Source organism: Talpa europaea (assembly GCF_964194135.1).
Source record: "Talpa europaea genome assembly, chromosome: 4".
NCBI classification, from domain to species: Eukaryota; Metazoa; Chordata; class Mammalia; order Eulipotyphla; family Talpidae; genus Talpa; species Talpa europaea.
Genome location: NC_140070.1, coordinates 46,814,882 through 46,838,771, shown reverse-complemented (window position 1 = coordinate 46,838,771; position 23,890 = coordinate 46,814,882). Strand labels below are relative to the sequence as shown.

General features: G+C 44.4%; 1 protein-coding gene across 2 annotated transcripts in view; it reads right to left on the bottom strand.

Moving 5' to 3' along the window:
- EPHB1 (EPH receptor B1) overlaps positions 1 to 23,890 on the bottom strand; it is a gene marked incomplete at both ends in the record, with an annotated part of 419,149 nt that overhangs the window by 130,330 nt on the left and 264,929 nt on the right. For both annotated transcript variants that reach the window (XM_084232252.1, XM_084232253.1), the window contains one exon: positions 10,905 to 11,060. In XM_084232252.1, coding sequence (XP_084088378.1) covers positions 10,905 to 11,060 — 156 coding nt within the window. The remainder of the gene's footprint in view (positions 1 to 10,904; positions 11,061 to 23,890) is intronic.

The window sequence follows — 23,890 nt, the reverse complement described above, 5'->3', positions numbered from 1 at the left end:
TGAGACAACCAAGGAGCATTAGTGACAACAACCCTGTTGCCATGAGTGGAGTTGGGGGAGCAGAATAGAATAGCTTTGTTCTTATTTTCAAAGTAGAGAGGAGAGTAGATTAAATGAATAAATTTACCCCAATCTCCTCCTACTTATTAAACTACCCAGTTAAAATCAGTGATTTGGGAGCTTCAGGGAAGAGTGACAAGAGCTAGCATGTATCTCTAAATAGAAGTCAGGACAAATAACATGGTTTCTTTTTCTAAAAGTTTATGAGCCTGCACAGAAAGAGTACAGAGAACACACTATATTTCAACAATGTTAACTGCAAAAAACACACAGATATTTGTGAATAAAGAGGAAACATTGGCTGAATGATAGTGCCAGCAGTTGGATTTTAACTGCTTTGAAAATAACAATGATATTAATAAAATAAAGTCGCTTATGCTCATTGAATACTTCTGGTATGCCAAATACTGTTTTTAATATTACTGTACTTAACATCCTTGACAGTATAGTGAGGCAGAAACCACTACTCTATTTTATGGATGAGAAAATTGAGCACAGAAAAGCCATCTCACTCACTCCATGGGGCAGGAGGGAACTTGAACCCAGGCACACAACACCTGAGCCCACACTACTAACAATTATGCTTCTTATTGGGAAGACTATAAAAAAAATCAGTATTCACAATGATGTATACTTAAAAGAGCACACTGCCCCAATCCACAAGGCAAAACAGCTGGTCACATTTATAAATGCAGAAAAGGAGGGAACAAAATGGACAGCATTTCCTGAAGGAGCTAACACAGAGGGATGTTTAGGGACCAGAAAGTCCAGTAGGAGCCCGCCATGTCAGGGGACGCAACCACAGTGAACAATCAACAGTATTCAGTCACAGGAGAACACCCATCACCCTTCCACTGAAGCCTGCTCTGGTGTGAGGGCCACATGTTTCATTCTGGCTGACACATTTTGAAAGCTTTATTGATGTATGTGAGATTCAGAAAAGGCCAGTCAGGAAAGCGGGGGGTTCAGAAAACCATGTACTTTGTGTAAAGGGAAATGCAAATCAAAACCACAATGAGATACCACCTCACTCCTGTGAGAATCACCCATAGTAAAAAGACCAAAAACATCAAGTCCTGGCGAGGATGTGGAGAAAAAGGAACCCTCTCACACTGACCCAGCCCCTTTGGAAAGCAGAGTGGAGATATCTCAGAAGATTAAAAATGGATCTACTATAGGATGCAGCAACTCCAGTCCTAGGTATCCACCGGAAGAACACAAAAACACTAATGCAAAGGGGAACTTGAACACTCAGGTTCACTGAAGCACTATTTACAATAGCTACACTAAGGAAGCAGCCTAAGTGCCCTGTAGTGGCAGGAGGAGCACAGGGCAGGTGCTCTATAATTGGAGCAGAAGGAGGAGGCCTGGAGCCCTCAGTGGCTCTTCAGGCTTTTATTTTGTTTATCAGGTTCATGGCAGGCAGGGGTTCTGGGGGACCAGGAGGCTGGCAGGCTTCCCAGCCCTCTCTCTGGCCTTCTCTCTCTCTGGCCTCTCTGATGTTCTCTCGTGGCCTTTGCTTCTCTGCTCCTTTTGCTCTGCTGGCATCCCCGTGATGCTGCCCTTATAAGCCCAATCTTTCAGCCCAGGTGTACCCATCTATGCATGCCCACACCCCACTCCAGGTGTCTGCCATCAGGAATGCATTTAATCTACTGGCGGGAGGGCAGAAAAGCTTGATATTTTACTTACCCTACATGCCCCCCAAACAGATGAGAGGATCAAGAAGATGTGGTGTGCGCGCGCGCGCACGCGTGCGCAAACACACACACACACACACACACACACACACAATGGAAAACTACTCAGCTATCAAAAAAGATAAATTCATGCCATTTGGGCAATAGTTGGAAGGGATTATGTTACGCCAAACAAGTCAGAAGGAGACAGACAAATGCTGGATGGTGTCACTTTCATGTGGAATATAGAGAAAACAAAGGGTCACTGTAGGGTAAGGTAAAAAGTATCAGGCTTTTCTGCCCTCCCGCCATTAGGATAGATGATGGAACCCTGTGATCTGAATGCATGCCTGATGGCGGGCACCTGGAGTAGGGTGTGGGCATAGGTAGATGGGATTCACTTGGGCTGAGACTGGGCTTTTAGGGGCAGCGTCGCGGGGACGCCAGCAGAAGCCGAGAAAGAAGCAGAAGCAGAACAGAAGCCGAGAGAGAGAAGGCCGGAGAGCCCAGATAGAGTGAAGACTTGCTGGGGGCTGGGAGGCCTGCCAGCCTCCCGGCCCCCCAGCACCCCTGCCTGCCTTGTACCTGGTAAATCTAAATAAAAGCCTGCAAAAAACACTGAGGGCTCCAGGACTCTCTACCTCCTCTACCTAGTCTGCTGAATCAGAAAACCTGCACTGCGTCTTCCTGTCCCTTACAGTCACTTAAAGCCAAATTAAAAAACTAGCCCATGAAAGCAGACTATAGAACTGAGGCATTCAGCGATGGGGGGTCCACAAAAAGTGGGGAGGAGCACAATGGACCATGGGGTGGACTCTGTGTGCTTTGGTGGTGAGGGCACAATGGCAACATCACCAAAAGGGGAGGGCGGGATCCTATGATTCCAAAATACAAGCAATGCTGTAAATCAATGTTATCAATAAAAAATAAAAAGATAATGAATAAAAAACAATACGTGGTTGAGGAAGAATGAAGAAGTTGTCCTTATAGGACCTAGAGGACATTGGTCTTCAATGGTTAACCAACGGTGAGCAGCGGAGGAAGGCGCGGCCCAGCCCAAGGTTCGGAGGCTCTCTCCTGCAGTGATGGACAAGGGCTGCCTGGCAATGGCAGGGAGCCACCAAATCACAAATACTCAGAAAAATCAAAGAGAAATGGCTACCTCTTAGGGTTGTTAAAGAAATGAGAGTGACATCGGGGAGGAGCTGGGGTGGCAGGACCTAGAAGGCTGCTCTGAATGTTAGCAATCAGTGACTCCAAATGCTTTTAGGATGAAATGCTGAAACAAAAACGCTAGCAGGTGTGCCTGGCTATTAGCTTAAAACTCAGTGCCTCCTCGGGGTTATACCCACTTGGGTCAAGCAGCTGTGAAAAGAAATTGTGGGTTATAGAAGTGTGAAAGTGCATTCATACAGGCAATGTTGACCCTTCTTGAAGCAGCAGTGACAGTTATAAATAGCTTTCAGCTTACAGTCACACTCCCTCAATACTGATCCAAGTGTGTAAACCATCCAATCCAGGCACCTGGTGAAACAGCTTTAAATAGTGTTGCCCTGTGATACTTGTTGATCTGTGACCCTTGTCTGAATGTCACCAAAGGAAAACACAGACTACCTCGACCTCGAAAGCACAAATAATGATTTTTATGCCCAATATGGATCATGTGTCAGGGTAAAATCATGCAGCCCTTCACCTCCAGGAGAGAAGACAAGGTGTGTCTTTTACCAAAGCCTTGGTCAGCAATGAGTGAAGTTAACTCTCTTTTATTATGTTGCCATGCCTAGATGAACAGAGGTAAACATTCGGGGAAAGTTCTATTTTTTTTTTTTGCCTTAGTATTTTTTTATTTAAATATTTTATTTTATATAATTCTTACATCTTTTTTCATCTTTGCGCAATGTATGCATTTTCATTTTGGTTATATTCCCCATGCACCACCCCCCTTATTTTGACTCTAGTCCTTCCTCTCCCCGCCCCTCCCTCCCACCCCCCCATAGAGTGTCTCTGGTTTATAGTTGCTTGTTGATTTTGATTTTTACTTTGTATTGATTAGCCTTTTTCCTGGTCTCTTATTTAGGTTTTCTAAATTCCTGCTATGAGTGAGACCATCCGGTATTTTTCTGAAAGTTCTACTTTTTTTTTTTTTTTTTTTTTTATAGAGGCATGCTTTATTTATTTGTTTGCTGGTTTGTTTGTTTGTTTTGTTTATACATGCACTGGGTACAGTCAGAAGCACGGGAGGGTGAGAGAATTCACCAGAGCCAGAGCGGGGAGCAGAGCAGGCAGAAGGACCGAAGTACACTGCTGAGGGGAGCAGCGGGCGGCAGGAGAGGTCTGCACGCCATGTGGGACCCTCCTCTGGTGGCCGGGGAGCAGCCGGGGATCGAACCGGCGCCACAGAGGCCGTGTGCAGTTTCGCAACCCAGCGCTCAACCGCTGCGCCACCGGGGAGGCCCTGAAAGTTCTACTTTTAAATAGTGTTAAGGATCATGCCCCAAGTGCAGACATGGAGACAAGCAAGCAGTTCCCAATGGACAACACTGGATTCTTGTCCAGTATCTGTGTTTGTGTTCGTTGTATGTGTTTGTCACCCTGAAGGCCTTCCAGCCTTCTTGGCCTGAAGGGCCCCTCCTGGAAGCGCCAATCAGAGGCTTCCTCTTGGGCAATTTCCTGCTAGTGGGGTGGAGGGATAGATGAGTGTTGAGGCCCAAAGCCATTCATACTCCTTGCCTACACGAACTCAGGTGAATGGTCATCACCAGTCACATTTTTCTGCCCCAATTTCTCCCTCATCCCTCTTTCGACCTGCTCCAGCCAGGTGGTGCTCCCTGATCTCCACTCTCTCCGCCAGTCCTGGCAAGTGGCATATAGCAGAGATCTGCATTTTGCTCTCACACCTGAGTGAGCATGGAATGGAACCCTGGTCAGAGCAGGTGGGTGTTGTTCCAGGAATGAGCAAGGCCTCCCTGACACACAGACAGAAGCACACCACTCACACATCCCCACTCCAGCACAGCCTCCCTTCCTCAGGCATGGATTTCACAGTCCCTTTCTGCCTTTGTCTCCATCCCCAGCCTGGTCCACCAGACACTGGTTGGGGAGGCAAAGGTCCTATACTTCCTGTCTGCAGGATTCACTCAAGGATCTTTCTCCCTAGGAGGAGTCATACAACAGAGGACAGAGAAACATGACCTAATTTGAAAGCAAAGTTCTCAAACTTCAGTGTGCCTTGGAATCACCTGGAGGGCTTATTTAAACTCAGATCTCTGTCTTCACACTCTCATCCCCAGAGTTTCTCATTCAGTAGGTCTATGGAGAGGCTGAGAATTTGTATTTCTAACAAGTTCCCAGATGACACTGAGGGTGCTTGTCGAGGGACAGAATTTGAAATTCACTGCTGCAGAGGAAACCATCACAGACCATCTTGCCAAACAGCAGGCTCCAAGATGAGGAGGTTTATGAGCTGATGTCCTTACAGACGTTCACAAGGCCCCAAAGGTCACTGGGCTGTCTGCAGAAGACATCCAGCAGAGGTCAGCTTTCTTGCCCTGTCACCCCAAGGCCCTTACCACCCTCTGGTCCAGAGGTCCTTTCTCCATTCCACCCAGTCAGCCTGGGAAGACCACAATCTGCGCAGCTCCATCACCTTGGCAGGCCATCTATGATCCCCACACACGTGGCCCACTGCTTCCCTGGGCTGGTTGGGATGAAAGAAGAAAACAGTTGTAAGTCCTTACTGGACAAACATGAACTTAAAGGAGAGAATCTGGAGTATGAAGAGATGTGAGAGGAAAGAATGGATTCTCAAGAGTGCGAGAAAGAGCAAATCACCATCATTGCCACCCCCAAACTCAATCTCATAAGCTACCAAATTTTACCTCTCTCCGTATATGAGGTCATGACATTGGGGAAAGGCAGACATGAGTTTTCATGCTAGGGATTCATTGCCATTTTGTCATTTCATTCTCACAACCATAAAATTTGAGACTCATCAAACCCAATGCTGCCCATGAGAATCTCTTGCTCAGAGAAGCTGCCATGTGGTGGGTGACAAGAGGGTGTCACATTATCAAGCTCCAAACCCAAAGCCTCCATCTTGCCACCCAGCTCCCCTTCCTCTCTGTGTGACTCAGGGGGGAGGTCAGGGATGACTTCCTGGGACCCCAGAGGGACAGCAGCTGACGCAAAGGGACAATGACCCCCATAGCCTTTTTGTTCTATTTCTATGATCAAAACTGAGAGGGAAACCCACCGCATTTGAAGAAGAAACGAAGAAACAAAGAAACAAGGCAGGCACTAGCTTGTTCCTGTGATCCATCAAAGTTCCTCCCATACAGGTGACAGAAAAAGGGTTTTTGTGGTCAGAAATGTAACAAGGTAATTATTTTTACACCGGTCCTGCATAGTTATCCACAGACAGCAATTTTATAAGGCATAATTATCTATTTTCACCTGCTTCATAAATTCCTTCTTTCCATTTCGTCCCTCAGTAAACTAGGAATTATTTAAAATTGAAGACGTGTGTTTTAGTGCTTGGTTTCACACTGCCCATTCTTCCTCATGCGCTCCTGGCTGCTCCCTCTCCAGCTGACCTCTGAGCTTCCTGTTCCAATAGGCCCTGCCATAATAAGGACTTGTTGGACCCCCAAGGGGTCAAGGAACCCCTGCTCCCTGAGATCTGAAAGCCAGTCTTGTCACCACCTGTCCGACCCATGCCAAACCCCCATAGGAGCCAGCTTAGCGGCACCTAGAGCTCTCCTTGCCTCTGTGCTCCTCCTTACCCCTCAGTGTGTCTGTGACTCTCATCATCTTGTATATTTTCATCAGGAAGGCCAAGCCAAGGTGACTGTGTGATCTGGACCACAGGATGGATTCTGCTGTGACACTCAGGAACAGTGTCAAACCTGGACTCCCTATGAGGATACCACTTTTATTTTTAGATCTCCAACATCCTATCATGCTGGAAGTTTCCATATATGTTACAATCTTCACACTTCCCAAGATGTAACCAAAGCAAGTTCTAACATCAATTGAGAGTTTACTATGAACCAGGCATCTTGCCAAAGACTCTATGATACTATTTTGCTTAATCTTCATCACAACACAGAAAAGCATACATTGTTATAAGGCTGTGAGAATAAAATGTCAGAATGTAAGGAAGTTAAGAAATTGGCTCAAGGTCACAGAGAAAATAAGAGACAGAGTGAAGATTCAAACTTTCATATGTGAAGTGCCAAAGACCCTCTTCCAACTACATGCAACTGATGATTCAACAAGCCTTCCCAGGACTGAGCTAAGATGGGGTTAGTTTGGGGATGCCAGGACAACATATGAGTTTCTAGTACATGGCCCAGGGAGACAGCAGGGGGAGGGGGGTAGTGACTTCTGCAACTGAAGGCCATTAAGCATGGAGTTCAGATCCAGCTCCTTAGCCCACAATCTGGTGGTCGGCATCCTTGACCTCTCATCCTGCCCTCTGCTATAAGTGGTCCCTGCTGTGAGTAACTCATTAAAAAGGTGAGCCCCACTGTCAACACAGTCTAGTTTCATGGCAAGATTTTGTTAGCAGGAAGGGTAGGGAGTAACTGTGACCTGTTCTATCCATCCTCCAAGCTCTTACCTCATCCCATATATGATTTAGATGCTCTTCTTTTTTTGAAAGCAGTCCTGACATCGGCAGCATGCATTCTAAAATCTCACAACAGCCTTCTCAGCCTTCTCTTCCCTTCCTCCAGAGCCCTCAGGGAGACAAGGCCTCCCTCGTGATAAGAGCAGGTACTGGGTCATGGCTGGGCAAGGGAGCAGTCAGCCAGGTGTTTATACAGAAGATCCAGAACTCCCAGGAAGCAGAAGAGGAAGGAAGAAGGGTGCTAGTGACTGCAAGCCAGCAGCAATCACCTCAACACACTCAGACACAGCACTCCAAGTCCCTCCTCTGACTTCACTTAGAGCCCACACCAGCCCCTGTGACACAGCCTTGGAGGGTACCCAAGTCTCTGCTGAGTCCACATGTCTTGTCAAGGACAAGGCTGAACACATAGGGCTGCTAGGGCCTTGCAGAGGTCAAGGAGGTTCCAAGCTCTCCCAGGAGATTAAAAAGAAAATAAATGCCCACAAAAAGCTACAAAGTTGTCATGCATTTTAAGTGTTTAGATTAATTTAGAAGAAATGGACATTTTTAACACTATAAAATACCATGTATATGAATATACATATAAAGATTAATATGAGTCATTTAAATATATTGATTTTTAGTGTACTATAGGTATTTTAACCTTGTAAAAGACACATTTTACATAAATTCTTTATAGAATTTTCAATATTGTAAGTGAATGAGTGTAACTGTTGATATAATTTCATTTAAATATGATGCAAGAAGCCAAACCTGAGGCCCTTCTAGATCTGACACTCCTGGACACTCCTGACACTGTCTCCTTTCCCATCTCCCTGAGGGCCTGGGTACTGTAGATCTCACCATCTAGCACATTCTAGAGAGACAGAGCTTCTCTTGTGCTGGGTTCACCCAGTGACCCTCTGGGCCATACTGTTTTTGATGAGATGCAGGACTGCATGTGCAGGGTAAGTGAACACCTGGACCCGCCCAGGCCACCCTCTCTCACACAGGGTGGTCCTGGGCCAGGCTGCCATGCTCCACCTGCAGAACCAGCCAGAGCCCCAAGGCCATGGTGGAGGGCTCTGCCTGGCCTCAACATTTCCAGATATGCTCCTTGTGTCTGAAAAATTATTTACTGTGGTGATGTGCAATGCCTTTTTAAGAGAACAGATGGCACCTCCAATTAGAATGCTTTAAAAGGAAACCCTAATGAGATTATAAAAGCCAACAAATTGACTTTTTCATACAGTACTTCCTTGGCACACAATAAATCAAATATATAATGAGGCTCAATAAAATAATAGGTTTATTTACATGTGTTTGGCCTAGCATTGTGGCCTCTGGGCCCTCACCAAGTGCTTGTCTCTTTGGGCAAGGTGGTGGGGCTGGGCCATGCATCCATGTGCTGCCTTTGCATCTGACCAGCACAGATAGTGTGATTTTGACCTACTGATTTCTGGCCCAACCCTAGTGCTCTTTCTGGGAGCATCAGTGTGCAGAGCTCTATAAAGGGTGTGTGGCTGCACACAGGCAAGTGAAACATCCACCCCCATTTTGGGTAAGGTGAGTGATTGTAATGAGACCACAGGAGGTAAAAGAGACAGGCCTCACCCCAGAACTAGCTGGACCAGAGACTGGAGAGAAAAGTTTGCAAGTTCTGATTACAATGAGGTGGTCTTAGGCTATGGGTAAGTATAGCAAAGGGAGGGTCTCTGATGTGCAGAGTAGAGGTTTTCGGATGTTCCTGTTTATTCCAGTAGCTGGTCTTGTTGGTTAAAGCACATCAAGTCAGATGACTGGAAGAAAAGCATTGCAAGGTAAATGGGAGCAATATTATGTAACAGGACAAGGCAGCTCCATATCAGCATTCTGAGCATTTGGATAATGGCTTGCCTTCCCTCTAGGTGACCTTACCCAGGGGATGAGTGGATTTGCATGGTGCATCTACTGAAGTGGGAAACTGCAAGGTCTTAGAGGAAGCCTGGCCACTGAGGGGGGTTCCTGAGTGGAAGAACATGTCTTTAGGAGGGAAACTGTGGGACCCTGGGCATATTCTTTAACAACCCTGGAGGTTTGCCTTGGTCCACACATCCAGGTGGAGTGATTCAGCATCAGTGAGAAGCTTCAAAGAAGTGCATTAAACTCTGCTTCTCGGGCTCAAGGAAAAAACCCCAGGGAGTCTCAGAAATCAGTGGAGAAGATTTCACAACAGAAAGACAGGAACTCTAGTCAGCATAAATGGAATCATTTCTGTTCATATCAACCCACCAGAGAGGGAGTGCTGGGGAAATTCAGTTTAGAGCGGGATGAGCTTTTCCTCAGTTCAAATCTATAAGCATTGATCGACCTCGGGACCTTGATCTAGAAGACACTTTCATTCTTCTTCTTTACCCAGCAAAGGTTACATACACTGCAAAGCAAGAATTAAAAAATTCTTCTACTTGGAGTCCAGTCATTTTTTCTGTCCATCAAACTGCAAGTATGTGTGAAATGTTCCCTCTGCGCCCTTCTAATCTGCAAGTGGGTGGAAGGGATTTGATCCAAGGAACTGAAGGAAAGGTTCCTGCTCCGAGGGAGCCTGGCAACAGCACCCAACACAGAACAAAGGCTAACCTGGAGCACTAATCTCCAAATACATTGGGGATATTGGGAAAAATAGCATCCCTGATTCAAAGTTGCTACACTTAAATGAGCAGGTGCAAGTTCTCATAAGCACTGTGCAGGAGAGAAGTGCTTCCTGCCTCCCCATGATTATGGGGAGCAGATTAGGAGAAGACTCTCCCTTCCTCCACCCCTACCTAGAGAGTGGTATCACACCTCCCACACCAGATTTTTGGGCAAAATGACCGACTTTCATTCTACAGCAGAGAATGGAAGAGGATAGAGATGATACATCAGCCACCAACTCCTAAAAGTTTCTGCTTCAGAGATGCACACTGTAGCCAGGCCCCTGGTTTTGTCATTTGGTAGGGGCACTGATGCTAGACCATAGTGGGCACTGGAAGGGACACAGGAAAGTAAGTATATGACACTGGTACCCAAGAAAATTCGTTCAGTATTGAGATAAGAAAGTACAGAGTAACTGGATAATTAATAAAATGAATAGAGTTATAAGGAGAGCCTGGTTGCAGAGATATAGGAAGCCCAGTGAAGAAATAGGTTGCAATCAAGAGGGGCTTCTTGGAGGAGGTGACTGAGAGAGTTACTAGAAATTATTGCAATATTCTATTGGATCTTGATTTTTTTAACTAATGAAACTCTCCAAGTGACACTTTTATCATCTGATGGGTAGAAATTGTCTTTTCCCTGTTAAGAGGAAGGCTCTCTTATCTGGGAAAAGGGGACAAAAAAGAATATAATCTTGATTGTGCTGCTGAGTAGACACATGACAGGCCCCTGCCAAGCCCAGAGTGGGAGCTGTCCAGTTCAGCACTACAGCCAGCATTTCTGCTTTGTATTGCAATTGGAGGTTTAGTCTCCCACCCCAGGAGCACCACTTGCACTATCAAGAAATCAAACTTCCCAGCCCAGAACCCTGACTATACACTTACTAGTACATGCCACTTCTGGGGGGTCAAAATCCGCTCGGTAATAGCCAGTCCGACAGGTGCAGATGGGAGATGCTTCTGAGGGGGATCGGCTGTTGGAGGGACAGTGGGAACAGCCCTCAGCTTCCTGATTGGCTTTGAACATTCCTGCAGGGCAAGCTGGAACACAAAGAGATCATGTGTGAATTAATGAAAGAGCAGCAGTTAGAGGCCCTCCCTGTAATGGGAAAACAAAAGATTCTGCCCCCTAAAAATGATGTTGAAATATCCCCTTGCACAAAGTGAGCATTTCAGATTGAAAAAAAAAAAAACCTATTTAACACCTCCAAGTCTTCAAACATCCTTAGAGAAACAGACCTTCCCAGTACCAATGGCCTCTCTCACTTGAACAATATGAATAATGATTCTTCCCTTTCAGGTGTGTCGAGAGATTTAATTGAGAAAATGAATCTAATGTGTAGCTCAGTGTCTGGGACATAAGTGCTCTATAAATGATTATTCCCTCCCTCTTCCTTCTGGTTAACAGCCAGGGCTTTACCCTGAGACACTCACTGACAGAATCTCACCTAATGTTCTCAGATGGAAAGGGGTCCTGGTTGACAATGGATCGGACCCATGGTTTTTAAATGTCATGTTGTAACACACGTGAGGCACACTGTGGGCTGTTAATAAGCACTCACTGTGAATGATGGTAAAGGACTAAAATTCATGAGTGATTCTTTAAAAAGAAATTAAAGTGATTTCAAGGTTACTGCCTTAACAACATCATTCTCCCTTAATTGCCTTTTGAAATGCTTTCAGGGGTAGGGCAAAAAAGGATAGCTTTGAAGGCAGTGCACCAGGGAATGTGTCATGCACTAGGTATTATCTATCATGTACATGGCAGTGGAGAAGGCTGGGAACACTTGGAACAGCCCAGTACCCACTGGAATTGACTTCCAATATAAGACATTTTTCTGGGCCTCCCCTGCTGGCGCAGTGGTTGAGGACTGGGCTGGGAAGCTGCCCACAGCCCCTGCAGCTCCAGCTGGATTCCCGGCCGCTGGCAAGGGTCCCACATGGCGCGCAGACCTCTCCTGCCATGCCCGCTGCTCCCCTCAGCAGTGTATTTCGTCGGTCTGCCTGTTCTGTTCCCTGCTCTGGCTCTGGTGAATTCTCTCACCTTCCCGCACTTCTGACTGTACCCAGTGCTTGTATAAATAAATAAAAATAAATCTTTAAAAAAAAAAAAAGACACTTTTTCTTAGCTCCTGTGTGATCCCTTATAGACTTGTGAAGAGCCATGCCCTGAAATGTTTGCTTCAAGACCATCCCTCAGGCATTCATGCCTCATCTACAGAGACCCTCCATACCAAACATATGGTCTCCTTCTTGCTGACTCCACATAAAATTGTTCCTGCCTGCCCTGCTTCCCTCAGGCCCTTCCTCACAACCTCAGATCCTAAATCTTCTTGTCACCATGAATCCTGCTCTGGCTCCTCTTCCTCTGAGACCAGGTAAAGCTGACTGCATGGTCAGCTCATTTGGTTTTCTTACATACCTCATTTATTCATTCAACAAACATAAACTGTGACCCTTTTGAAAACCTTACCCAGGGAATTTAGAGAAAAGTCTACCCTCAAGGAGCTCTTGATCTTGTGTATTCATGCAATTATAACAGTGAATTCCTAACTATACCAGTAGCACTGTTACAATTGTTCCTACTTACACAAAGCTCATCTTCCCAAATATATTGTTCCTTTCTGGAAAGTGCAGATTATTCTTTAATAATAGCAGTAGCTACCATCTGTTAACATTCTTGTTAAGTGCTTTACATGTATTATTTTATGAGGTAGCTATTATTATCACCCCCATTTTGCTAATGAAAAAAAATGGGGCAGACAGAGGTTAAAAAAGTTGCCCAGGATCACATAGTGAGAGAAATGACAGTGATGATATACATATAAATTACTTGAAAAATATCTATAGCTTTTCTACTAAGACAAGAAAGATGAGTAGTTTCCTATTCTCAGAAAATTTTCTCACTTAAAATTTGCTCACTTAAAGGGAAGTATAAGGTAGCAGTTACTCTACGAGTGCCCTGGGCGGGAACTATTCTTGGATGGGAGACATTAGAAGCAGAACATTCTAGATTGGCAGAATCTATGCAGTTCAAGTTTTTTGTATTGTTCTATGACCAAATATGTTGAAGATATGAATTTAAAAATTAAGTTCATTCTTCAATGAAGAATTTCTTAGAACTTCCGAATATGGGATAGAGCGCTGTTTTCTCATTGAGAAGGCCTACTTGTAGAGCATCCCTTGGGACTCCAGCTCCATGCACACACTGGTTCTTGAAGATTGTAACCATGTAAAAGTGGGCACTAGCATCCCATCTCAACATATTTAAAAGAAACTTCTTTGTAGAAAGAAAAACAGATAATTTAAATCTTTATCAAATTCTCGACAAACAAAAGAGCAAAGGGATATCTTGAATGGGACATCCACAGTACCCTAGAATTTGCCTTGCTGATCTCTTCCCAAACCCACTCAGTAAAGTCTCTCCCACTGTTTCTCTCCTCTTCCTTTCTTCTTCCCACAACTCTTCTTTGTCTCCTTTGAAAAGCACTTGGCATTTTCCATTGTAAATCACACAGCATTGCTGCCTGTCTTCACCTCTTTCAATTCTGCAACTAAAGAACATAGAAAACTCTCAGATCTTGGCTTCCCAAACAAGGTAGAAGCTCTTTTCCTAGAAAGTTCAGGGTTCTGGGAGGGTGGAGATGAAACTCATTCATTCATCTGGCCCCTGCCATACTTAATTTTCTTAATGTATCAGTCCAAGAAAAACAAGGTGTTTTCATTTTCTTTCTAGCACTTAAAAAGCCTTCTTCCTTTACACTTAATAAGTTAACAGCATAAACAATCATTCTGATATCCACAAATGGCAGAGGTATTTGAAAAGAGATTCCCTCTGAGATTTCTGATAAAGGAGGGCAGAATTGGGAATGCCTAAGTCTCGGGACCCTAGAGTTGCTACAAGGAGAGGAGATAAAGGGGAGTGGGCCCACACTGGACTTCAGGAAGGCTCAGGGAATGTTTGGAGAGAGAGAGGCCTGGGAATGGGTATGATGTCATCTCCCCTAGAGCTGTGAGCACTGGGAAGTCATCATACAGTCCTGGCTCTGTTGGTTCCTAGTTGGGGAACACTGGAAAGTAACTTAGTGCCTCAGAACATCAACTTGTATCTCTATACAGAGAATGCTCATCTGCATAAAGGATCAATTAAAAAAAGACCTCATACTTCTCACAACTATAGCTCATTAGAATTTAAGAAACCCAAATATAAATACATGCCAGCACGAGTAAGTACTAAATAATGCTATTTCCTCTCTACTCCCACTTAGCAGCTCCTTCTTGGAAAACAAGTTTTCTTTGCAGGGACTTTTAAAATTCAGGGTCAGAATAGAAGTTTAGAGTCTTAATGTGGGCAGATAAATCTTGGAAGAAAATGAAAGAATGTGTTTTTGCATAGATTATTTGTTTTGCTTAATGGACAAATCATTACATCTATAAAATATATTTTACCTATAATTATAAAATGGATGAATCACTTTAATATTCAGATTTCATAGATTAATCAGATTAATATTTTAATAAAATCTGTGTCTAGGCATTCCTTAATTTATAAAGAAGCAGTATGCCTAAGTTCACTTATTAAACTTTTAGATTGTAAATTGTAGCACAGTGATGCTATATTTTCTCATAGAATGAATGCATTAAAAATGCTTAAAGTGCCAGGCAAATCCACAAAGCCTTTTTTTTACTCATCTTGTAGCAGACACCACTAATAAGAAATAAAAGCTAACAATATGGTTATTTTAGTAGAATGTTAACATAGAAAAATGAGTAAGAAAACTACGCTGCCCCTTGAGGAAAGACAATTTTAATTAGAGGTGAAACTGGAGCTTCTGGTAGATTCTCACAAAAAAATATTTAGGCCAAAGGAAGAAAAGCAAATGGTGTCTGTTCAGGTATGTCACCTGAATAAAGCAGCTGGGTGGAACATGGGGGGAAGCCTGGACACAACACCTGCCTAAAGACTCTGCGTTTACAAAAATGACAACTACATACTGTGACAGCCTAACCAAACATATGCTATTATTCATGCAATTTTGAGGTGGATAACACAGTTCTTTGCTCAACATTATTTCAAAGCTCAGGTTTTTTTTTTTTTTTCCCCTCTTAATGCAACTATGGTGAGCACTATAACTATAGTTACGAGTCCCTCATCCAAATAATGTTTATTTCAAACCTATCCTGAGATCCTGAGCCAGGCCCCCAGCTAGAAAACATAAGCAGAGAGGGGCCAGGGAGTGGCCCTTCCCCCAGAGCAGAATACAGGCAGGGAGGGGCCCTTCCTGGTGTGGGAGGCAGGCCACAGAAGACTGATTTCCATGTAGCGGGATCTACATTATGCTTATGGGGGCTGAGAGGGCTCCATCGGGCAGGACTTGACAATGAGGAGGAGATTCAGAAGGAGAGGCAAAGACAAAGCAAGAAGGAAAGAGGTAGAAGAAAAGGAGAGGTAGCAAAGGAAATCAGGTCACAGAGTAGCCAGCTTGATCTCAGTCCGGAGGGTTTCATTACTATTCCAAGAGGTGGGAGTAAGAAAAGTGCCCCACACACCTCGCTATATTTTCACGAGGCCTTTGTCAGTGGGACATCTGTAAGTTTGGAAGGCTGTATGTTTCTGACACCAGTGATCCCCACACACCAGTGATCCCCCCTTTGTTCTTTATAGAAAGGGAATTTACTCCCTTCCATTGCAAGTGATCACACTACAGACAGTGATAAATTGAGCTTTTGAATAGCAGCACGCACACACACACACACACACACACACACCCCTCTGTGCCCCACCCTTGACTTTGGCAGAGAGGACCAAACAAGACTTGCATGTGTCTATTTTCCATTCCCCAGGCACAACATATAACATTCCCCTGCCCCCTCCAGGAAAAGGAATGGTACATCTGACCTCTAGCTGACATCCAGAAGGTCACCTTGAAACACACACCCAATTTCTCAGAGCCTCAAGGGTAACAAATTACCTGGTGCTTACAATGCTCACAACCCCCTTCCCCTCCCATCCCCGCACGCAGACTTCCAGTGACACTAAATCCATCACCTACAGTACTATTACTTTATAAAGAAACAGATTAAGTGTCTCATAAACAGTGCAGTGATTGAGATAATGGAAAGCGCCTCTCGTCCCCATCTGCAGCATCAGGTTATGAAGCATTTCCAAGCAGCCAGGAAGAGGAAATTAATAGAAGCAAGAGGGAATAACCACTTTTATGCAATTTCCTCAGGAGATAGTGGACCATCTAATCTTTATTGGAGCCCTTTAACCTGTCACTCAGCACTCACCAGAGCCTCTTTAGCTCTCACAATTTTTCTTGATATCGAAGGAAGATAAAATGAAAACCTCAAACATTATTTTATAATTTTCGTATGTGGAGGGTACACATTGCTTTTCCTCTCCCCCATCAGTGGATGCCTCAAAAACCAACATTTTTATGCAGCAGAAATGTGGGAGAGCTTAACTATTCCCGATGCATGGTCCAGGGGGTCACAGCTACTCTGCAGGAAGGAAATCTCTCCTTGCATTTTAAATGTGATTCTTCCCTCCACCACCGCCTTGTGTCCTTGCTCTTTCTTTTTAATAATCTGATTACTTCTCCTGATCTAATTTTTTTCTCAAATGAGTTTGCAAAGGTTCATGCCAATGAATATTCATCCTCTGCTTAAGAACCGGGTGCCTTTATCTCCAGGCAGGTGCAGCTCAGCAGCTGATCTGGGAGGTCTGCCTGTCTTGAGGAGCAATGGCAAGAGGGGCAAGGCTTGTGCTCTGGCCAGGAAAAGAGAGGGTCACAGCCCCAAGCAACTTGCTCCTAAAACCTCCCCTTATCTCTACACTTTGCTCTCTCAGCAAGAAGTGGAAGAGCCACTCTTGATCTGGGCAGCTTCTGTGAACTTGGTGAGTGTGGCGTTCGAGGAGGGGGAGGCAAGAGGTGTCTGCAAGACATGCACACAGCTCTGTGCAGATCCTCCCGTAGCAGCTGTGCCCCAGGTTAGACACAGTCCTTAGAGTCACCCCAAGGCTAAATGTGTCCATCAAATTACCAGTGACTAACACCATGGGTTCCTGACTTTGGAACTGCAGGCATGAAGCTCTCTGGAAAGAGAGCTAGGATGCCCCTCTCTATTCTCAATGCCAGTCTTTGTTATCTACAGATGTTGGTGTCCCTGACCAACATTGCATTGGGGCTCAGGAGATGTGAAACTCCTGCTTTCCCTTATAGTCATGGAAATATGCTGAGTTCTGAGCGCCATGAAGTAGTTCCCAGGCATGTAATCATCCATCCAAGCAGCTACTATAGTAGTTTGAATGCTGAAGGCTGATGCCTTACTGGCTTTGCCTTCCTCTATCCCCACTGCTGAGCACAAGCCTTACAACACATAGGCACATAGATGTTCTGTGTCTGGTTGCACTGAATGTCCACTGGAGGACTGTTATGATAAGAGCCGAAAGATAAAAGCTGGGATAAAATTGTTAATGATAATAACATGATCTTCACATAGAAGATATGAAATGATGGGCACCTCCATACAAAGCGAATTCCTAAAGCTTTGCTAGATTAAGACTTTCAAAATGTTCAGAGTTGTGATTAGCAATTCTATTTTTATTTATTTATTTAAATTTCTTTTTTATTTTTATTTTTTAATTTTATTTTTATATTCCCCTTACAATTACAACCCCCTTATTTTGACCCCAAGCCCTCCATTCCCTGCCCCCCACCCCACATAGAGTGTCTCTGGTTCATAGTAGTTTGTTGATTTTGATATTTTCTTTATTATAGTTATTCTTTTTCCTGGTCCCTTATTTAAGTTTTCTAGATTCCTGCTATGAGTGAGATCATCAGGTATTTTTCTTTTTCTTTCTGGCTGATTTCACTGAGTATGATCCCTTCCAGCTCCATCCATGTTGCTGCAAATTGCATGTGTTTATCTTTTTTGAATGCTGAGTAATATTCCATGGTGTATATGGACCACATCTTCTTGATCCAGTCATCTATTTTTGGGCATTTGGGTTGTTTCCAAAGCTTAGCTATTGTAAAAAGTGCTGCTATAAACATAGGGGTGCAGGTGCTCTTTGGAATTGATGTTTCTGTGTCCTTTGGGTAAATACCTAGGAGTGGAATTGCTGGATCATATGGAAGTTCTATGGAAGCTCTATGTTTAGTAGGTCAAGAAATCTCCACACAGCTCTCCATAGTGGTTGGACCAGTTTGCACTCCCACCAACAGTGCAGGAGAGTTCCTTTTTCTCCACAACCTTGCCAACATTTGTTGTTGCTAGTTTTTTTAATATGTGCCATTCTCACTGGTGTGAATAAATCTAACAAAAGAGATAAAGGACCTATACAAAGAAAACTATAAAACACTGTTAAAAGAAATAGAAGAAGACACAAAGAAATGGGAAGACATCCCCTGCTCATGGATTAGAAGAATTAACATTATCAAAATGGCCATTCTACCAAAAGCAATCTACAGATTCACTGCTATTCCAATAAAAATTTCAATGTCATTCTTCAAAGAAATAGAACAATTATTGATGAAATTTATATGGAATCACCAAAAACCCCGAATAGCCAAAGGTCACCTGAAAAAAAAAAAAGAAGGGAATGGAGGCATCACACTCCCAGACTTCAAACTATACTACAAAGCCATAATCATCAAAACTGTATGGTACTGGAACAAGAGCAGACACACAGACCAACAGAATCGAATAGAAAATCCAGAAGTAAACCCACAGATTTATGGTCAACTAATCTTTGACAAAGGAGCAAAGAATATGCATTGGAGCAAAGAAAGATTGTTCAATAAATGGTGCTGGGAAAACTGGGTTGCTACATGCAAAAACAATTCTATTTTTAAAGACAAAACAATATAAAGAAAAAGCAAGCCAGTGTGGAAAAAGACTGTGTTAATGGACGTTTATCCCAGTGTTATTTATAATATAGAAAAAAGAAAGGGAGGAGAAGAAGGAGGGATAAGCTTAAAGTCAAATAATAAGGTTTTGATTAAATAAATTATGAAACAACCACATATGGAATACTACATAGCCATTAAAATTATGTCACAGAAATCTATTTTTTAAAGTAGGCTCTAAAACTGTAAGTAAAGTTTGAAATTCACTATTCACACACACATACATGCATATATACATGCACTCATAGAGTAGCCCTCCTTACCCTTATCTCCCATTTCATTTCACGTGGTTTTTAGTTACTGATAGTCAACTGAGGTTTCAAAATATGTATAAGGCATTTTGAAAGAGAGACATTCTGCAAGGGACAGGGAGGCAGAGGGCTCACAACAGGGGAGGGAAGAGCACAAGGGACTATGGTGAATTGGTGGTGGGAATTTTATGGACACTACACCTGAGAGAAGAGAGCATACAGTGTACAAAAATGAACAATGATGTAAAATATAGATATATAATTATTTCTAAAAATGATATTTTGAAAGAGACCAATTTACATAGCTTTTGCTATCATATATTATTATAATTTTCTATTTTATTATTAGTGATTATAAGAGCAGTTAATCTCTTTCTATGCTTAATTTATAAAATTAACTTTCTCACAGGTATGTATGTGTAGGAAAAACAGTATATATAAAGGTCAATAGTAGTATTACTTCCAGGCATCCACAGCGGGTCCTGGAACATATGCCCATGGATAAGGGGATACTATTGTGTACGTATGTATTATATACATATTATACTTACTAAAATAAAAACTGGGAGTGGTAACATTACGGTGATTATTTTGTACTGTTGTGTAATTTCACAATGTTTTGCATTGTAGATACAGGACTCTAGTAATTGAAGAAAATCTCAGTCACTACTTTTTAAATTTAGGGGAGGACAAAAACATGTCAAGGCAATCTCCAACTCCAAAGAGCTCAGCTGCATAGAGTAGATCACAGTGGGTATTTTACCCAGTAAAGCTCTACACCAGAGATGGCAATGCCTGGAGTGCCAGAGGTCTTTGGAGGAAGGGGAGAATAAAGGGGAGCTGGGAAGGCTGCCTGGAGAAGGTGGCACTTGTATAAGCCTTGAAAGATGAATTAAGTAGGTGTAGAAGTGGGGAGGGGGAGAAAAAATAGTGCACCAAAACTCAGACAGAACAAGACCCATGCCTGACCGGGGAACATTTAGGTATTTGTAGAGGTTCCCAGGAACACAAAGCATTAACAGGGGCCATTGTAGGGTAAGGTAAAAAGTCAGGCTTTTCTGCCCTCCCGCCATCAGGATAGATGAGGAACCCTGTGATCCTGAATGCATGCCTGATGGTGGACACCTGAAGTGGGTACACCTGCACTAAGACTGTGCTTTTTAAGAGTGGCGTCACGGGGACGCCAGTAGAAGCCAAGAAGCCGAAGCAGAAGCCGAAAGAGAAGCCGAGAAGCAGCAGAACGAACGTCAGAGAGCCCAGATAGAGTGAAGACTCCCAGCCCTGCTAGCCTCCCAGCTCCCCAGCAAGCACCCCTGCCTGCCATATGCCTGGTGAACCCCAATAAAAGACCTGCAAAAAACCAACAAGGACTCTGACTCCTCCTTTACCTGGTCTGCATGGGATCAGAAAACCTGCACCATGTCTATTCCTGCCTTTACAGCCATGCAGAGGCCAGGTGGGCTGGGGTAACTTCACTTCTATGTTGGCCTATACACATGAAGCCAAATGGATATCTAGTTCTTGCCTCCCTGGGCCAGGAGCCAGCTGTAATGGCCTGTGCAGAGGGGATACTTAGTTGTGCCATACACTTGTATCACTCTTGGTGACACTTGCTGAAATTGATGAATGCTGCAGGCACCATGACACAGAGGAAACTGTAACTTCCAGTGCTATTAAGCTGCTCAGACAGCAGCAGCAGCAGCAAGCCTAGAATGCATCAATCAGCATGGAAGTTGTTAAAGAGATGGGGTCAAGAGAGGGGCGTTTTGCCTTGGTAGAATGTGGGGACCACTGGTCAGGGCTGAAGGATGACAAATAGAAGAGCAGTGAGTGTTTCAAGAAAGAGAAGCAGGTACTCAGGTCCTTGTCACCAATGGTTGCCTGTCCTCAAAGAGTGGCTGGGTACAGCCAAGGCCATGTTCAGGCATGGAGACTGGGCTGAGCAGGACACCAGAGCCTCTCAGAAAAGCTCAGGGCCTCATCTTACATCCTGGCCCAAGGTCAAGTCAGTGTGGGTGGAGGCTGGGGTCTCAATAGAGCAAATCCAGGTATTTTTTTAATGATCCAGGCCAGGGATACTTAAAGAGTGGCCCCCAGACCAGCAGGAGCATCATCTGAGAACTTACAGAGATGCAGACTCTTGGAGTCCATGCCTACTGAACTAGAAACTCTGGGGTGCAATCCAGCAATCTGAGTGTTTAACTAACTGTCCAAGAGACTCAGATGCTACTCTAGTTTAAGAACTCTGCTCTGGATCACCTGGGAAAGTGGAAACTGGTGTGTGAGCTTAAGGACGTTACTTAACCCTCTAAATCTCAGCACCTTTCTCTACAGAAAAAAGCAGGGAAGGGCTAGGGTAACTTCCTTCTCATAACTATAGTGTAGGTCAGTGTAATGTATGTAGACTGTTGGATGTAGCATCTTTTTAATACATAGCAGGTGGATGTTTTCTGCAAGGTGACAGGATGAATGCTTTCATTGACCATCTATTTTAAAGTATTAAAGTTAACCACCCAAATTAACCACTCACTCTATACTTGGAGCTTGGCTAAAGAAGGAACAGTGGATGAAACAGCAAAGATCTCTCTCCCACAAAGCTGACACCCAGTGGAGACAGACAGACTCTAAACCAGCAATTCCAATGGATGGGATCAGTGTGGTATGGGGAGATGGGCAGGCCCTGTCAGTCTGGGAGGGTAACATCTAAGTGAAGACATAAAGAATAAGCGTCTTACAGGTAGGTAGAGGTGAGATGGATGAGTGAGGGAAGATACCGCCACGTGGATAGAACATGTTCGAAGACCCAGGGAAGAATATGACTCAATCAAGAGACAAAGTGGTGTCCCCACATGGAGGTGTGGCGTGAGTGTCCTGGGCCCGGGAAGAGTGCATGTGTGGGGTTGGCAGCGGTCAGTGGGCAAGAAGCAGCCTGACCCTGGAGAGGCAACCTGAGCTCAGGTCATCAAGTCCCTAGTCTTCATCCCAGGCAACATCCAGTGGCTTCACCCATAAGAGCTACTGGTAAGATGAAAATTGGGAAGACAGAATCAGATTTTTGTTCCTGGAAAGTCACAGAAAAAAGAAATGGATTAGCTACAGAAAAAAGAATGGATTAGAAAGTGGGGGTGATTAGGGCAAAGCACGGGAGTCCAAAAGGAGTGGTAATCACCAGGGTAGTGGGGAAGGAGAGAAGTAGATGGAACAAGAGTCTTTTAGAAGAGGAGGAAGGACATGGTAATTGGTTGCTCATTCATCCAGCAGCTATGCATGAGCCTCTTCTGGGTGCCAGGCACTGGGGCAGGTGCTGGGAGTCAGGCGATGACCTATTAGCTGTCATGTAACCCTGCTCTCCTACAGGAAGCCCACCCTCCACACTTCATCCATTTGTGTTAGCATTTTCCCCTTCCTGGAGTTATCATTTAAAAATACAGTAACCTGGCGGTGGATTTGCTGTCCCCATAGCTTTGAGGGGATTGTGGGTGACATTAGGAAAAAGAACAAGGACTGTGAGGTGGCGTATCATGCGCAAACCATGACTGAGTTTGTTGTGTCTACTCCTCATGTCTGCCCCCCAAACAGCAGTCTTCAGGTAGGACTAGAGGAACCCCCATCTGCACCAAGAAGTGGGTGTATCAGTCTTCAGACTCTGGAATCCTCAGGGGGGCCAGAGAGCAATAAGGACTTTGGAATGGGACAGGCAGGGGTCTCTAGTTAGTGACCTAGTCTCTGTATGGACTTTATTTCCCTGGGCCCTGAAAATATGGCATTGCCAGTTCTCCTCCCTAAAGGTCACTTGGAGTGCTGGTGAGAACTCCATGTTGCTGCTTCCTAAGCTTTTGCTAAAAACGCCCTTCCCTTGTATATGTATGCCTCATTCATTTGGTGTCCATTTGGGGGGTATTTTCTATGTGCTCTGAGTTAGATATGAGAGTCACTTTCTTCACATTGGAAAAAAAGTGGGAGATTGTTTAGGAATGAGAGCAGATATGGAAGGAATCAGAAGAAGAAGGGGGCCTCGAGGACCCCCAATCCAGAGGCAGTAGGGGCTGGCCAGGGGAATGAAATTCTTAAGATGCTGGGCTCCAGGGACAGGCCACGGCCTCCTGGAAAAGAGCCAATGCCACAATAAGGAAGAGATAGGGAAACAGAGTCCGTTCTCAGAGGCTGGAGAGCAGGGCAGTGAAGGAGGTGGGTGAGTATGGGCTGGAGAGGGAATCTCTTCTTTAGAAGAAAGCAGAAGCACACCATCACCAGCCAGGGCAGACTCTCCATTCCCTTCTCTACCACCAAGGCAATGCTTTACGGGACCTCTGTGATCCAATGAAGAGGAAGACCTAGCGATTGATCAGAGATCACTCATTCATTCAGACCACTTCACCACTCTGAGGGGCCCTGTGTCCTGATTGAGCCCCTTGGGCCACGAGCTGCCAAAGCAAGGCCTCCCACTGCTATGCCAGGGGGAGAGGAATCCCTCACTCCCGCTCCCAGGCTCCGTCCCCATGTGCATCAGAGTTGGGCTGCCAACGTTCTATAAACACCATCAATCTGGTATCTCTGGGCAGCGGACAAGGGGGACATATGCTGGCAGTCAGTCTGCCTCCCACATTTTCAAACTGAAGTGTTTACCCTTTGAGAAAAACCTTATTTTTAAATACTTCCCCTGACATAGGCCTTGTTGAATTCCCTTAAAAAATAATATATAACC